We start from the raw sequence: 16,389 nt of genomic DNA on the forward strand, positions 1-16,389 counted from the left end.
GGCGAACCGCTCCGGCAACGCCTGGGCTCCCGCCGGCCCCGAGCAGCCGCCGCTTCCCGCCTCCTCCTCTTCCCGCCCCGCGGGTACCGGCGAAGGGGCCGGGACGGCGGCCCGGCCCCGGCCCCGGCCCCGGCCCCGCCGCTTTCCCCGGACCCGCCCCCCCTGCCCGGCCCGGCCCCGTCGGCGGTGGAGGGCGGGCGGAGGCGGGCACGGGTTGCACCTGCCGCGGAGGTGCGGGGACGGGCTCGGCGGGGCCATGCCGGCAGCCACGGCGCCGGGGCTGGAGGTACCGCGGAGCGGCGCGCCCGGGAGGGAGAGCGGCGGCCCCCGCGGATACGCAGGTACGAGCTCGGTGGGGCCCCGCGCCCCCTCCGCGCACAAGTTCCCCCCCGCGACCTCTGCTCCGCGCCGGGGGTAGGGCTGCCAGCGGGGACCTGGGGCAGGATGGGGGACGCCCCCGCCCCGGGCAGGGCTGCGTTACCCACCCGTTCGTCCTCAGCTCCGGACCCCCCCCTCATCCGCTGTGCCTGCCGCGGGGCCGGTCCCCGCGGAGGACGAGGGGGGCACCTCATCCTCACCCTGAAGTTTTCAGGGACGCGGTGCCTCGGGGCGAGCGTCCCAGAGCCGCCCGGGCACGGACGGGGGCTTGGCGGGGTCCCGGTGGCCCTGCAACGGCTCTGCCGGGGGCTGCTGCGGGGAGAGGCTGCGGTGTCGGCCCCGGGGGTGCGTGGTCGGGCGGGGGGGGGGGGGGGGGTCCGAGCAGGGCTCCGCACAGCAGCCCCCTCCCCAGAGGGTCGTCCCGGCTGCCCGCCAAGGTGGCTGCTGGAGCCCCGGTAGCAAAATGTGGGGATCAGCCCAGCGCTGGGGGTCCGGGGAGGGCGCCTGGGCCCGCCCTGTGCTGTCCCTGGGAAGCACTGGGGCCGGTTTGTGGGAGCTTGGAGCCGGCTCGCTTGAGTGAAGTCGCAGCTACGAGGGCTGGGCGGACGTGAAATCGAGTGTACTCCTGAGGAGGGAAGGGGTACGGCAGCTGTCTTACCTTCTTGCAGCCTGTTGGAAGCTGCTGCTCCTCAAAATCATAGAATCACAGACTGGTTTGGGTGGGAAGGGGGCTTCAAAGCCCGTCCAGTCCAACCCCCCTGCAATGACAGGGACATCTCCAACCAGATCAGGTTGCTCAGAGCCCCCCATCCAACCTGGCCTTGGAAATCTCTGGGGAAATGTAAATGGACTGGGTAGCAAACAAAGATTCTGGTGTTTTAATGGAATAGGATGATATGCTGAGGAGTGGAGTGAGAATCGTAACATCCTTTCAAAACCTCTTCAACTTGAATGGATTTAATTAACTTGATAAGGGGAGCTGACAGAGGGTCTGGCGCAGGCGGGGTGCGCCTGCTGCGTGGGGTCGGAGCCCCGCGTGTTTCGGGGTGCGGGAGGGAGGCAGAGCCGCGGCTGAAGCCGGGGAGCAGGGTGGGATGGAAGGTGCCGGTGGGAGCTCAGGGCGGTTGCCGGTGGGCCGCTTTCGGCCTAGCGCCGCTCGCCCAGGCCTCTCCCTGCCCTGCTGCGGCTCACGGGGCAGACCGGGTCCTTCCCTGGGCTTCGGTGCAAGTAGGGCTGAGCTTTCCCAAAATTCAGGGACCCCCTCTGCAGCCTGGCCCCACGTATCCCTGCGATTCCATTTGCTCCTGTGGTTCTAACAGGTTTTATCAATGACCTGATTTCATTACGCTGATAGAAATGAGCAAACGTGTGGGGGCTAACGGTGTACCAATGCTGTAAACTGCATCCGCTGAATGTGCTTAACTGTGCATTTAATTTGAATTTAATAGAGCAGTTAATTTAAAAAATGCGAAACAAGTTCTAGGAAACCTACTTAGAACATTAACAACTCAAACACAAGTGTAGGCCTTGTTGCTCTAGTTTGATGCTCATGTTACTAATTATTGACTTTTTTCTTTTGTAAAACAATGTATTTTTGGCTGCTTTTATTTGCTGTGTCAGATTGTTTTCTGGGGTTTGCCCATGATTATGGTGAGGTCTGGAAGCGGCATGTCCCGTGTTACACTCAGCTTTTCTGTTCCCGCCTGGGCTAATCTTGCCCTATGTAAGTCTGTGGCAAAACTTACAGAAATGTGGGATCTACCAAAAAAAAACCTTTGGCATTCAGACTAGAATTCCACCCTCAGTTAATCCCTCAGATATCTACAAAGCTGGCTTCTCTCAGCCATGTCTCCAGCCAGAACAGCAAACACCATTTCTTCCAAACCAGCCACACCAGAACCGTGGAGGAGGAGTTCTTAGTAAGGTGATAAATTGGAATAAGAAAGGGGAGAACACAGGACTGGGGCATGGCTCTGCCTGCACATCTGTTGTAGGAGCAGCAATAGACGCTTGCGGCACACGGGGCTTTGCCAGACCTTTGCTGGGTTGTGCTCCGTCGTCCCCTCTCATTGCCCTGCTGCTTTGTGGAGGTTTGTCTTGGCCTTCAGCACCTGTGCAGGTTTCACCCTCCGTTTATTATTATGAGTTTATTGAGTGAGGTGGACGTGCTGCTGTTAAATCCGAGTGGCTTAGCTAGCTAGATTTATGACTACTTGTTGTGTAATTTTAAATTAAACTCATGTTCAGGATGCTGAATTTAAAATGCGACGGTGTTATTTGTGCAGCAGTATTTGCTGGAGAAGTGACCTCTAGAGAAAGCCGGTTGCAATTGTTAGACAGTATCGTTCATTTATCATGTTGTTATTGATGATCGTTTTTCTCGCTGCTTTGACTGAGTGCCCCCCTTGTAAAATCTCGGGCTGTGAGCGATAGGGTGATAATAAAGATTTGCACAGACAAACTCCCTCACACGTTCCTTTTGCAGATGATGAAAAAAGAAAATGTGGCAAGATTTCTATTTGAATTAATGCTTGAATGAGAGAAAAGTTAAACGAAGTTCTGATGCTGTAGCACTTAGAGGGTCTTAGAGCTTCCTGAAGCGCAGCTGTGAAATTCAAACACTCTGCTTCTCCTGGTCTTGCCTACTTTGAGGGCTGGTTTCTCCCTCTGCCAGTCCCACCTGGAGTGGGGGGAATGACACCAGCCCAGTGCTGGAGGAGGTTCAGCAGCACCCTTGCGAAAGGAGCTGTGGGAGCCCGATGCACGCCTGGGGCAGGTCAGCGTGTTGCCCATTTATTCTGCGTATCAGTAGGGCAAACGGGCAGAGCGTGGGGGGAGAGTGCGGCAAACGTCTGGAAGCTGAGAGGAAGCCTTGCTCAGTTCAGCCTCGTACATTTTTAAATGATACAGATGCTTTTATGCGTTCCGTCTCGTACGGTGGTTGTTTTGCTGTCACAGCAGCATTACAGTATTATTGCCTTTCTGCGGTAGTTTACTGTGGACAGATACTCATCGACCATCTCTTGCCAGGCTCGTTATATTATCTGGAAAAGCCTCTGAAACGCTCCTGTCAGCGGTGACCCGAGAGCTTTCTTGCCCTGCGGGAATTGCCGTGAAGCGGGGGTGCTGTCAGCCCAGCTGCTGCATTGCCACTGAGCTACTCTTGCCTCTCAAGCTGCTCAGGTTATTTTGGGGGTTGTTTGGGTGAACCAGGAAAAAGAGGAAGGAGTAACGAAAGTGTATCATTATTTTTAGTCTCCGTGTTGCTGAAGCTGGGGGCTCTGGCCCTTTCCAGGGTGGTACGTTGGTTCTTGCTATGATTCCACCATCAGTGCAGTCCTGTAGCTCTTTCAGACTGGGGCAGCGCATACTTCTACAAATGTATAGGTACATCTACAAACACGTTGGTGCTGCCCCAGGCAAAGGGAATGTAGGAAACAAAGAGAACACGACAGAAGCAATCGTTGTGCCACGTTATGAATTAGTAGGTCTTTTGCTGCTGCGTCTGTAGCTGTGGTTCTGCTTCATCCCTCTGTGCTCCTAAACGTGAGGAGGAGAGAGGATGCCCAGGGTGAGGTGGAACGTGCTGCAGGACGCTGTGAGTGCTAGGTCCACAGCAAGTCGTGGAAGAAATTATTTAGCAGACACCATTGAAGGGAAGAGACATGATCTGGCTTAGGACAGGCACAAGCTGTGGTTTGCTGGAGGGTGGAAGAGGCATCACCGCGTATTTGCTGCGTTGTACTCCGGGTGACCATTGATGGCCATGGTGGGATGTAGGTACTAGGCTGGCTGTCTCTTTGGCCTGACTCAAGGTGTCTGTGCTTTTGTTGTGAGCAGCTTTTTTTTTTTTTGGGTTTTTTTTTTTTTTTTTTTTCGGAAGTGAGTTTCCTTTCTGGTGCAGAAACTGAAATCATGTCACTGAGAACGTACAGTTGCTCTTCCAGGAAAGCAAAAGCAAAGTTGTTCTTCAAAGCCAAGAGCACTGCTGCTCTGCAGAAAGGCTGCAAGGAGGATCTCGCCTTCTTCCTGCGGTCCTGAGATGCAGCTCAGTTTTTAGGCTGGGGAAGAAAACATTGATTCCCAAATTTCCATTTCCACAGGGCAGAACATGACACAGCTTGGAATATACGGGCTTGTAATTTCTTCAGGGTTATTTCTCCTTCCTTTCTCTCCCATGAGATCAAAGTGAAACCTTTTCTTAAATAAGCTAAAAGAAGTGACAGTTGCAGAATTTCAGCTGATTGGTTTTATCTCCTGTACTGCAAGATGCTAATCTTAGTGGTTAGGCATTTGCGCCAGGCATTGTTACTGCTTTGAGGAAATGAATTTTGTGCTTGCCATAAAAGCTCTAGAAGGGTACAAAACAGAGAAGGAAAAGAGTTATTGGGTCTTCAGGCGCAATCCTCCACAGCGCAACATTGGTCCCTGTGGTATTCTCCAATACTTTGGCCTACCTACTCTTAATTTACCTAGGCTATAGAGATGAATTACGTCTAGACTTAGGAATTTCAGCTAGGGAATGAAGTGAGCTGAATGCTTTGGACCCAAAACATTGATATTTCAAAAATCAGAAGTCAGCCTCAAAACACAGAAACAAAACCACCAAGTGACAACAGATAATCCAGTACTTTGTGTTTGTTGTGACCAGAGATGGGTCCATTTTAAAGGACCAAAATGCTGCCGGTTTGGCTGTTCCGGACGAGGTCTCTGTACTGCCGTGAGAAAGCGGACCCTCCCAGTGCACATCTGCAGCTGTACAACAAAGAGAATTTTAACTCTGCTGAAATTAGCACTACTTAGCTTATTCTGTTGCGATTGCCACTGACTTTTTATTTGCCTGGCACTACAGAATCTTCCCTTCAGTGATTTGAGGGGGACAAGCCAACAGTAGGACAATTGCTCTTTTTCGTTTCAGCATTTTATCGACGCGCTGTCTCTCAAATGCAGTCACAGATAAGCGAATGTGTCATTCTGAGGAGCGGTTTTGACTAGCTCAGTGGATCAAAAGATTGACAGAGAGATGAATTTGCAGTCTTGGTGGAAGTCTGCCTCTCACGCCTTTTGTTTTAAGATGACAGGGAGAAATGCAGAAGTTGCAGAATGAGCAACCACTCACCAAAATAAATCAATTCCTCCATCTGTGGAGGGTCTCAGAGACAGGGTTGAGCTGGTGCCTGGTTTCAATACAAGCATTGGCCAGCAGAGCAGAACCCCTGTCACGGGTGCAGAGGTGCTGTCCCAAAAGCTCCACGCTCCTTGGCACTGGCGGCTGCGGCAGCAGAAATTGGAGCAGCCACGGCTGGTGGAAAATCCAGGAGGGGCTGGAATGAGGTGATCGTTAAGGTCCCTTCCAACCCAAACCATTCTGTGAAAAGAGCAGAATCATACCCAGGAGAGTTCCTCCTCAGAACTGCAGTGATCTCCAAGACTGTGACCTTTGCCAGTTGGTTGGGTCAAAAGAGGCGCCTGGACTGGGACACACGGGTTTCGCTTTGCTGTGAAAGAGGTGCCCCATGAAACCACTGGCGGTTTTGCATGGGCAAGAGCGAGCTCTGCTGTTTGACCTGCTATCATTAATAAATACAGAAATATAGATCAGGACTAAGTTTTCCACTCATTTTGAATACAAATCGGAGACTATCCTTGCCCTGTATTCTGGCCACCCAAAAGCTGCCAGTGATTTAGCCGAATTATCTGATGCCGATCTTCGTTTCTTACACACGTGCAGTACCAGAAGGGGAAGGGCACGGGGCTGCTGGCCTTTGATCTCCTCGCTGAAGCTGCTTGTCATTCTGCGTGTAACTCGCCTGCAATCATTGACTCTTTTAATGGGAAAAAGTAAACACAATGGACTGGTTCCGTGTCTTTATACTGGCATCCCCGTCAATCTTCATGCCGTCTTTTCCTGATTCCTGGGGCGAGGGAGGCCGAGAGCAGATGTGCCTATTGACTCGTGCTGTTAATCATTGCCGTGCTTGAATGGTTTCTGGCAGGATGCTGTGTGACTTTCACACGTTGCCGTTTTGCAGGTTGTTTTTGCGTCCGTGGCCAAGCCCCTGGCTGCGTGCCCCTCCGCTGTCATGGGTGAAGCCCAGGAACAGGAAAGCCAAACCCAGCAGCAAAAAAAAAAAAAAAAAAAGATTAAAAAAAAATAAAAAAGGAGAGAAGAAAAATAAAAAGTGATAAAACCACAGAGAAGGTTTTTAAATCTGGCTGTGTGGTGGTTTAGCCCGGATCACCACACAGTTTTCTTATTCACCCTGCCCCTACCTAGTGGGACAGGGGAGAGAAATTGGGAAGAAAGGAAAACTCGTGGGTTGAGATAAAAACAGTTTACTAAAAATACTAAAAACTACAAAGCTAACAGGATATAAGGATATTAATATATACAAAATATACAAAATGAACAATGTACAATTTCTCACCACCCGATGTCCGAATGACCGACGCAGCCCGTCCTGAGCAGTGATCACAGGAACAACACCGAGCAGCAAGCAAAGGGGGAGAGCAAGCTAGCAAGGTAGAGGGAACGATGCCAGCAAGCAAGAGAGAAGAAAAGAATGCCAAGGGTGCCCGAACGGATACCCGACAAGAAAAGGAATAACTGAAAATGATGCCCCCTCCCATGGGCAACCCCCACTTATATACTGAGCATGACGTTTATGGCATGGAATACTCTCTTTGGCCAGTTTGGATCAATTATTCTGTCTTTTGCCCAGCTTCCCGCATCTGCACGTTAACGAGACTTGGAAAGCCAGACAGTGTCCTTGGTCTCATTAACAACAACTCGTATCATCAGAATGTTTTTATCAACATTCTTCACACACAAAATCCAAAACACACCGGCTACTGAGAAGAAAATTAACTCCATCCCTGCTGAAACCAGGACAGGCTGTTAGTTTCCCAGTCTGTGAATGATTTCTATCGCCATAATAAATTGCATGCTATTGCTAACTCTTTCAGACTGGTGTCTAAAAAAATCAATTATTCACAGGGATTCTTGCTGACAGTTGCGAATGCCAGGTCACAGCTCTGTGGTGTGCATTTAACAGCTTAACACAGCAAACCAAGTACAGGAACAGCTTCGGTTTGCTATTGGGAAGGAAAAAGGACTTGCAGGAGACAAAACAGGCCAGCCCGGGGAGAGCAAACACAGGCAAGGTCGCTAGCATCCAGGTTCGTTCTGCTGAACAGGATGGTTGGAAATTCCCCTGGAAAACTATCAAAACTATATTGAGTAGTCTGTTTTTAAATCCAAAAGTAGCTTCAAAGAGAAAAGGTTGAAAAGTTTCTATATTCTTTACAAATAAGTGCTTTGTGCAAATGTCATTCCTGTACTTTGGGGCTTTTTGGCCAAAAATGAGCGTGTAACCATCAAGTAGCAAGCATTTCTGGTCCACCTAAAATTTCATGTTGGGGGTGAGTTTTCTAATGCCTGAAGCAGTTTTTGGCCAGCTCTGGGCCCTTCCCACTTGAGCATTTTTTGATCAAGGCAGCGCTGGTGCAGTGCTTGCCTTGTGTCCCCACCACCAGCAGGGATTTCTGCCACCCACGGAGGTTGTGCCCAGTCTGACAAATGTCACACAGAAGCAAGAGGCCACCGGTCACATCATCAGGGGACATCGGCTGTTATCGGCGGCGTTCATTACCGAGCGTGTTTGCACGCTGCTGTATACAAACCAGAGCAAACAGTTGCTGCAGGCTGATAACCCAGAGCCGTCACTGGGGGCTGGACACAGAGCTGGGCTGAGCTCCATTGCTCCATAGTGCCCGGGCGAGTGGTGAGGAGTGGGAGTGCATCAGGGTGAGGGTGATGGGCACGCTGGGATGCTGCCCTCCTTCCAGGGGGATGTTGCAGGGCATCCTTCATCTATCTGTGGCTCCTAACAGACATGTGCTTTCCTTGCAAAAACAGGTTTCTTTTGGCTTCCCCAGTGGATAGCTTTTCAATGAAGTGCTGAAGTTCTACCATGTCTACTGCGAATTAAATAGACTATTGAAAACCATGTTAAAAGCAGGAGATGTCTGACATTGCTAGGGCATCCTGCTCAGACTCGTTTTTCCATCCAGATAATCATTTTCTGTCCTGTACCCTTTAATTCCTGAGATTCTTAGCTTGGCTCTGCGCAGTTCTCCTGCTCGCCCGTGCAACTCTGCAGGTCCGGAGCGTAACGGACAACATTGCCGCTGGTTTCTCTCTTTTAGTTTCCTCATCTGCAAGAAGCAGTAAAATCTGAATTTTACTCAGTTTACCAAAGATCTATTGAAATGTTTAATTTTGGCGACAAAACTTTGATAATTATTAAGGGAAGCCAGAAAATGTTGGATTTGTTACCAGCTGGCTTTCAGGTTAAATATAAAATGGATCCACTTAGGTGTTAAAAAAAAAATTGTCTGCTCTACAGAGAAAAAGCTAAAGAGTTTTGCAGAGATCCTTAGAGGTGCTAAACCATTTTGTAGGTGAAAAGCCACAGAGCTGAAGCTTTTCTGACAGCAAGCCTTTTTCTTGGGCCCATTGATAGGATGAGTGCTGATAAGGCATTTGTATTAAAGTGGCCAGATAAGGTGGTTCTGACATTTTTCTTCTTTCTGTGTTTTAAAGGGAACAAAAGCAAGAGAGCAGATTCTGTCAGAGCATCCCCTCTCAGTCAAAAGGGTCAGATTTTCCAATTAAAGTTCCTACAAGCGAGTGCCCGCAGCCTTCTCCAGACCCCAGAAAGGCCCACCATCATCTCTGTGTGGAGGGAGGCTGCAGAAATAGTTTACCTCTCATAAGTGGTCGTTGGTTCTCTGTCACATCAGACTCCCATATGAGCATGGAGAAGAGCTCACCAAAGAGAGACTGCTAGTAAAATTTGTCTGTTTTCCTCTTGGTACCTGACCCCTATATTGAGTTGGATGCCGAAATCTGGATTTCCCAAAATCAATGGCCTTCTGTAGCATAGTTGTTTAACTTTTATTTCGTTTGTGGTGATTGTTTTCTTGCCGTTATTGTGATGATGAAAAATGCTTTGAGCATTGATCCAAGATATTCTCTTGTCTCAACTATGGAAAAGGGGAAACTTTAACATTTCTGGTCATCATGGTTTCCACAGGAAAATATACCAGCTCTGGTTAATGGAGCCCACCTGTCGCTTTGCACCTTCTGCAGAAATGTTACAGTTGGCTGCACAGGTTTAACGAATGAGAGGTTATTCATGAGCACTGGGGAAAAATAATGATGAAAGTTGAAAACGTAAGCCTACAGACTTCACTGGCCTGATGTTTCATGAAGGACGCTTCCACCAGCAAGGACTGGCTGAGGGCAGAGAGGGACCTGGTGGCAGGGGGAAGGTGTGGGGATGCTCCTAGTCTTTGTTATTCCCTGGAGAGAAGGAAAATGATACAGAAGAGGATTCCTGACCTGCAAATTTCAAATTCAGAGTTGAGCTGATGGCTTCATTTGCCTTGCTGCATGTTTCTTACATCTCTGATTCTGTTTGGCTTTCCCTAAAGATGGGGTGACAGATCCTGGGGCAACACTTGCATCTTGCTTTGGATTTGAGCCTCTCTGGAGACTGCGGATGTAGAGATGCACGGGGGAGGCTGAGGACCATCTGTAGAAGACTGTGGTATTGTGTAACCAGTTACTTCTGTTTTCCTTCTTGCGAATACCAATGCTTGTTATGCAAGAAGCAGTGCTAACAGACTTTGGAGGCAAGCACAGCAAGGGCTGGACACCTTGCTGCCTGGTGGGGACGGCATGTTGGGACTCAGCTCTCTGGAGCAGTGGATTTTGGTTGCATCCTGGTGAGATCACCAGCCCATCGGGTCTGTCTGCCCCAGGACATTTGGTAGATCCAGAGTCTCAGCTGAAGTGCAGGTGAAAAGCTCTTTTCAAGGTATTCCTCTTAATTTTAATCTCTGATCTTTGCTTTAGAACAAGGGGCAATGGTTTTAAACTAAAAAAGGGTAGATTCAGACTACATGTAAGGAAGAATTTTTTTACTCTGAGGGTGGTGGCACACAGGCCCAGGTTGCCCAGAGAGGTGGTTGATGCCCCATCCCTGGAAACATTCCAGGGCAGGTTGGCCGGGGCTCTGAGCAACCTGATCTGGTTGGAGATGTCCCTGCTCCTTGCAGGGGGTTGGACTGGATGGGCTTTGAAGGTCCCTTCCAACCCAAACCGTTCTGTGATTTTATGAATATTAGCTCTATTCACTAAATAATCAGTCACAAAAGCAACTGTTGGCCTCACTTCCATAGGTAATTTTTAATTGGGAACAGTTTGATTGAAGGCATAATTCTGGTGCACTCCATAGTGGAGATATAGATATCTAGAGAGATACATACATATAAATAGATATAATCTTTTTTTTTTTCTAATATGGAAGTAATGGTGAAGAGGTGAATAGATGAATGTTTCTAATTTCCTTTAGGCTTAACGGATCCTTCCTGTTCTCGAAAGTTGCACTATTATTAACTTTTCTGAAGTGTCACAACCTATTTTTTTTCAGTTCTGTTGGTAAACAGATGAATAAAGCACAGAAAACCCATCTGTTCTTGCTTTACTGGGGAGTTCATCAAATACCTCATTTTTTCATTTAGTTCTTTTTTCTCATTTAATTGTCCCCATAAGAAGAGAAATATTCAGCATTGCCCTCATTGCTAGATCCAAGAGTAAAATCTACAGATGAGAAAAACCTGACTTTGATGTAAATTGGCAAAAAAAATCAATCATGGAGATGGCAGTACAGTGACTGGAACAAATCCTCTCTTAAAAGAGTAACATGAAAGACAAGAATAAGAATGATTTTTACACCAATCCTACACATTATTTATGTCTGAAATAGGAGCGTACCGCACACGTTGTTGTCAAACCCTAATCTGGCACTTGGGTGATAGGTAGCTTGGATTTTACATGGAGTAAAAATGCTTGCACCCCTCTACTATTTCGGAGTAGAGTTGGGGAGTGTTTAGTGCTGACTTCTGAATCTTGCTGCATCTTGTTCACTGTACTGAACAGCTCAAAAAACAGATGAAAAACGCTGGGAGAGGTCAAAGAAAAAGGCTCAGTGTCATCAAGAGAGATGAACCAGATTTGTCTGCCTCAGATTTGGATGTAAGATTTTGCAGCAGCGTAGCGCAAGGATTTCTTTTGGAGATGGAATTTGCTGCTATCTGATAATTTTTTGCTACCTTAGCAGGCATTAAAAGACCTTGAAGTAGGCTTTACCACCATTCACCCACTAAAGAGTGCCCTGAGTTGGCCAGGACCGCGCAGTGGTCAGTCCATTGGTCGTGTTGGTGAGCGCTCCTGCCCCTCTTGCGTTTCAGAGCTGCTCGGCATTTGACACTGCGCTGTTCCTTTCTTTCCTCTGGATGCATTTGCTTCTCTCTTCTTCTGTACACCCCTTCACGTGGCAGAACTACTGTATGCTGTTAATTAGATTGCAAACAGTGTGTTGAAAAATCCGTTTTTACCTGTGTAAACACAGAAAGAAACTCACTTCAAGTATATATTTTTTTCTCTCCTTCCCTCATTCAGTCTTAATTGAATGGAAGTTTCTTATCAATGGGAGAATGGGCTTTTTTGGAAAAGCATTTCCACGAGTTTTTAATGGTGGCCTGTGAGAATAATCAGAAATTGAGTTCCCTTTTTCACAACTTTAAAATTAATTTTTCAATAGAAACTCGGAATGTTTTATAGGGAGTATTTTCATTTGGAAACGCTGAAATTGGGCAGATGCAAGACCCACGTACCGTTAACAGGTTGCATTTCTTTTTTCAGACCATGTGCTCTGACAGATGTCTTCTGTAGGTACCTTCAAGTTTCACTGTCTGCAGTTGTCCAAATGGCTCCTCCACGGGACTGACCCGGGAAAACTGCCACTGGCACTGCTGTTGCAGTTCTTGCAGGTCTCCATCAGACTCTGGAGCCTGAAACTCCCCTGGGCAGTGGTGGGCAAGCCTGGCCCTGCCCGCCAAAGGTGGTCCTTACACTGATGTGTGTGCACAGGGCTGTGTCTTGGTGCATGTGGTTTGTACCACACATGGTTCTCCAAAACCTTCCCCAGGGGAATAACTTTGTAGGGCCGTGCCCCCATGATGGAAAGCAGACAGCTCTGTAACAGCTTTCCAGTGTCTCAGCTTTACAGTGACTCTTGGAAACCAGTGAAGTAGGTAGGAAAGGTCAAATCATGCCATTGCTGATGCGTGCTTTTCTTAGAAAAGGTTGAAGCAGGTCGTTACCTGGTGCCACCAAGCAGCAGACAGTCTCCATAGAACGCTTCCCGGTGGCTGCGGCACAGCTGGGGACCTTGCTCCGCACCTTCAAGAGCCTGGACCTCCCCCTTGTCTCTTTTACTGCTGGGTTGGCGTCTTATTTAACGCTAATTTCTTAAAAAGCCGTGCCAGTGTCTGAGTTTTCGAGAGGGAGGGTAAGCTCCTCCTGGTAGCCATTTGTTGTTGCAGCCCTTTGTGTGATGAAGAGCTGAGCCCTGGCAGGATTCACGGCCAGCTCTGCAAGGGACCGAAGGCATGGTCACAAGGAAACCAATGCTGGGGCGAGGCGGTTTCACTCACACAAGACGCTTTCCTACATCTGCTTTATTTCACACTTTGCTTCTAGCTGCTTTTCCTTTGCTTTTTGACAGAGCGAGCTCTTCCAAGAGCTCTTCTGTGAGGCTGCCACAAGTGTTCATCGTCACGCCTGTGACTTCTGGGACACTAATTTCTAAAGCGTGCTTCTGGAGGAAAATAGATTTGCAGAAATAATATCAGCGTGTTTATTTTCTGCAGGGTTTGTAGAATCTAACAGTCTGTCCCTTTCTGGCATCTGGTCGTTCCAGCGTGTTTTGGTTGCGTTACGTAGTCAACAATAAGCGACGCAAAGGCCTGGGTTACGTGTGTGTGGAAATACAGAGGCGAGGTCATGGATTGCTCCCTTTCCGCACAAACAGCGAGTGGCAGTCCTGATAACATGCTTTCAGGTAATTATTGCTGTGTTTTAGGTCGTTTTGGTGTGTACTTTCGCGATGTATTTGATTCTTAGTCTCTGTGTTTCGCTATGGAAGGAGCGCAGGAAATGTTTAACGGGCAAGCGTGCCTAGGTTGCTCTCTCGTTTCTGTTTTCTGATCAGCAAACCATAAATCCGCAGCTTGCTGACAATGAAACTGTATGGTAAGTCTTTCTGACAAATCGATTTTGCAATACAGATAATCCTGGCGGTGCATGAGAAGAGGTATTTGGATTATTTTGTCTTAAGTCTTGCATTACTCTGTGTTTTTCAGTGCCTGGAAATTACGTATGTGGCTATTTCTCAACGCAGTGGTTTGGGTGAATTAAGAATTTATGGAGTACGCTATGCTTTAGTGTCTTGACTTTGAGGGCAGTTGTTTGTCACATGAAATAATCTGTTTATTTGTTGTAGTGAATGTCCTTCTTCTGTGTTGGCAGACAGTGGCAGCAGATTCAGATACTTTTTGGATGCTGGGTATCCTCTTAGTGTGAAGCCAAGCTAAGAAATGCATTTGTATAAATCAGCTCCTGCTTTACAAGAAGCTGCGGGAACTTGAAGGCGTTCAGCTCTTTGTGCCCTGAAGGGAATTTTCCAGCTGATGGCTAATGGTCATCTCGGTTTGCATGGTACGCAGAGCGGACAAGGCGGTTTGTTAATCCTTTGCAATGAGTAAAATGAACAAATGAGAGTCCTCGCAACTTCTGTTGAACCTCAAAAATAGAAAAAAAAAATATATATTATCTCCAGGCTTTGTTTCATAGAGATGTACCGGCAAGCGAGTTTTCTTCTTGAGCTTGGAAGTAGTAGCCAATGTCTGGGAGCATAAACAGAGCATGGGCCTGGGAGTGGAGAACAACAGGGAAGAGTAATGGGAACTCGGCGCTGGAGACATGTACCAAGTCTAGGAGTGATGCCGTGAAGCTAATCGAAACTAATCGACACATCCTGAATGTTCATGTTGCTATAAACTATGCAGAAGTGACTGATGGGCTGTTAATTCCTCCAGCGCTCCTCCTGGCTTTAGGTGCTGGCTGTCAGGCATGGATCAGGAGGGTTTGAGATGTGGCAATTGCAAAAGCTACGTAAGCAATAATTAGAGATTTTATTCAATTTTACATTTCTGGGTGCTAACAGTTACTGCAACCCAAGACCCAAACATATCTAGATGTTTTCTAGATATTTAGAAGAGAAATACAAATCAAGATGTAAATCTAGTCAGCAGAACTGTTTATGCAGTATTTGTGTTTTACTTCAGGAGGCAATGCAGCCTTAAACACCAGCCTTGGCTGAAAACAAAAATATAAATATATTATATTTAAAAAAAATAAATAATAAAATTCTTGATTGTAGTAGATTTAGTCAGATAAACACGCCTGAAGAGTATTCAAAGGATATATCTATATTGAACATCTGCTTATATAAATACAAGGATGGAAGCTTACCTAAACAATGATTTTCTGGAGATGGAAGGGTAAAATTAACCTAGCAGAACAACGAGTGCAGCAAGTAACCACAAAAGCATTATGGATAGTTAATAGCAAAGGACGCTAGAGCTTGCAGGAGATATTTTACAACTGAGTTGTCAGAAGACCATTGCTGATGAAAATTAGGGCAAATTTTATTCAAAGATATTAAATCCAAACTTGGATAAAATTCACAAAGTCGTACCTGCAAAAATCCATCTGTGCATTTCAATAAAGCATTTGTAATAAGCAGAAAGTAGTGACGCATGTAATGTTTTGACTTTGGTGGGAAGAAATTGTGCTGAAAAGCTCTTAGAAGAGGAAATGGTATTTCTGCTCTGTCCAAATGCAGGGCTATGAAATGCGGTTGATGAACTTTCAGCTCAGTGTCTGCGTAGAGCCAGGTATGGAAGCATTTAGAAGTTTAGCTCTCGTTAGCTGTCATTAAGAGGAGCCTCTGGGGTTCCTGCTGCAATTACATTCATACGGGAATGATCCTCTGGGGATGGCACGATGCTGTTCCAGCCCTGGCCGAAGTGAGGAAATATCCGTGGCTTCACGGGACATTGGCTGTTAGAAAGCTTTGTAGCGCTCAAGTGAAGAAAAATATTTTAAAATCCACAGCTGAGGAGTAATGCTGACAAGGTCGCTGACATCCAGAGGCTTTAATCACTCGCTGTATACAGTCACGGGCAAGGACAGTGGAGGAAAGCGTCAAGAGCACCTGAACCAGCTAGAGCTGCACATACCACTCAGGATGGTCAGTGCTGGATTAAGTGAAATATGTCTTGAAAGAACAGGTCATTTGGCACTGGATCCTTTCTTTGGAGAGCAGAGGCTGAATAACAAGTCCAGGTAAACTGGAAAGTCTGCTGAAAGCATCTGATGAGGGCTGCTGTGGTGGCTAAGCAGATGTACTTTGAGTCAAATTTGGCTCAAATTTGGCTTTCTGCATCTCGTGCAGCTAAAAGTGTCACTGACGTGAGCTCTGCGTATGTGATCCAGTATCTAAAAGTAGCCATGGAAGTGTAAAACACAAAAAGGTAGATAATTTGCAGCTCAGGACAACGGTTTTTCACAGTAAGTCTCTCAGTGATTAAGGTAAAAAGAAAAGCCCAAGCTCATGCCGCTCATCTAAAGTGAGGAGGAAGGTTGCCCAGCACACACATCCCATGTATGCCAGTAACAGGATGGAGGAAGGGACAAGAGGTGAAGGGAAATGACCCTCCAGAAAATATTTGCTCTCATTGAGGCAAATTGCTACCGTGGTAAGAGAGTGAAGGAAGTGGCAAAACAAACAGAAATAATCTGCATGGAATTAAAAAAGGCATGTTTTTAAAAGCTAGCCCTTGGTACATATTTACTTAGTAGATTAGACCAGTAATTGTCACTGTGGCTTTTGTTTGGTCTTTTGCTGAGAATTCTTTGGGTTTGTTTCCCAGGGGACTGGGGATTTTGAGAGCGTAAATTGAAGATAGGTAGTAAACCTGTCTGCTGTGGTGTGATCGCAGAAGCTTAACGTTGATTAATGACAAGAGGGGGTT

The 16,389-nt window shown here is 47.3% G+C and overlaps 1 protein-coding gene across 2 annotated transcripts in view; it reads left to right on the forward strand.

The window, feature by feature from the left end:
* The first annotated feature begins 221 nt into the window (after nucleotides 1-221).
* Nucleotides 222-16,389, forward strand: part of SUSD3 (sushi domain containing 3) — a 32,127-nt gene continuing 15,959 nt past the window's right edge. Inside the window, exon 1 of one of the 2 annotated variants that reach the window (XM_086755655.1) lies at nucleotides 222-341. In XM_086755655.1, coding sequence (XP_086611781.1) covers nucleotides 257-341 — 85 coding nt within the window. In that variant the 5' untranslated portion in view covers nucleotides 222-256. Of the gene's footprint in view, nucleotides 342-13,199; nucleotides 13,353-16,389 lie in introns of those variants that run through there. The other variant, XM_086755656.1, reaches the window with a different exon arrangement.

This window comes from Chlamydotis macqueenii, chromosome 10, assembly GCF_036417535.1.
Source record: "Chlamydotis macqueenii isolate bChlMac1 chromosome 10, bChlMac1.mat, whole genome shotgun sequence".
In the NCBI taxonomy this organism is placed as follows: domain Eukaryota; kingdom Metazoa; phylum Chordata; class Aves; order Otidiformes; family Otididae; genus Chlamydotis; species Chlamydotis macqueenii.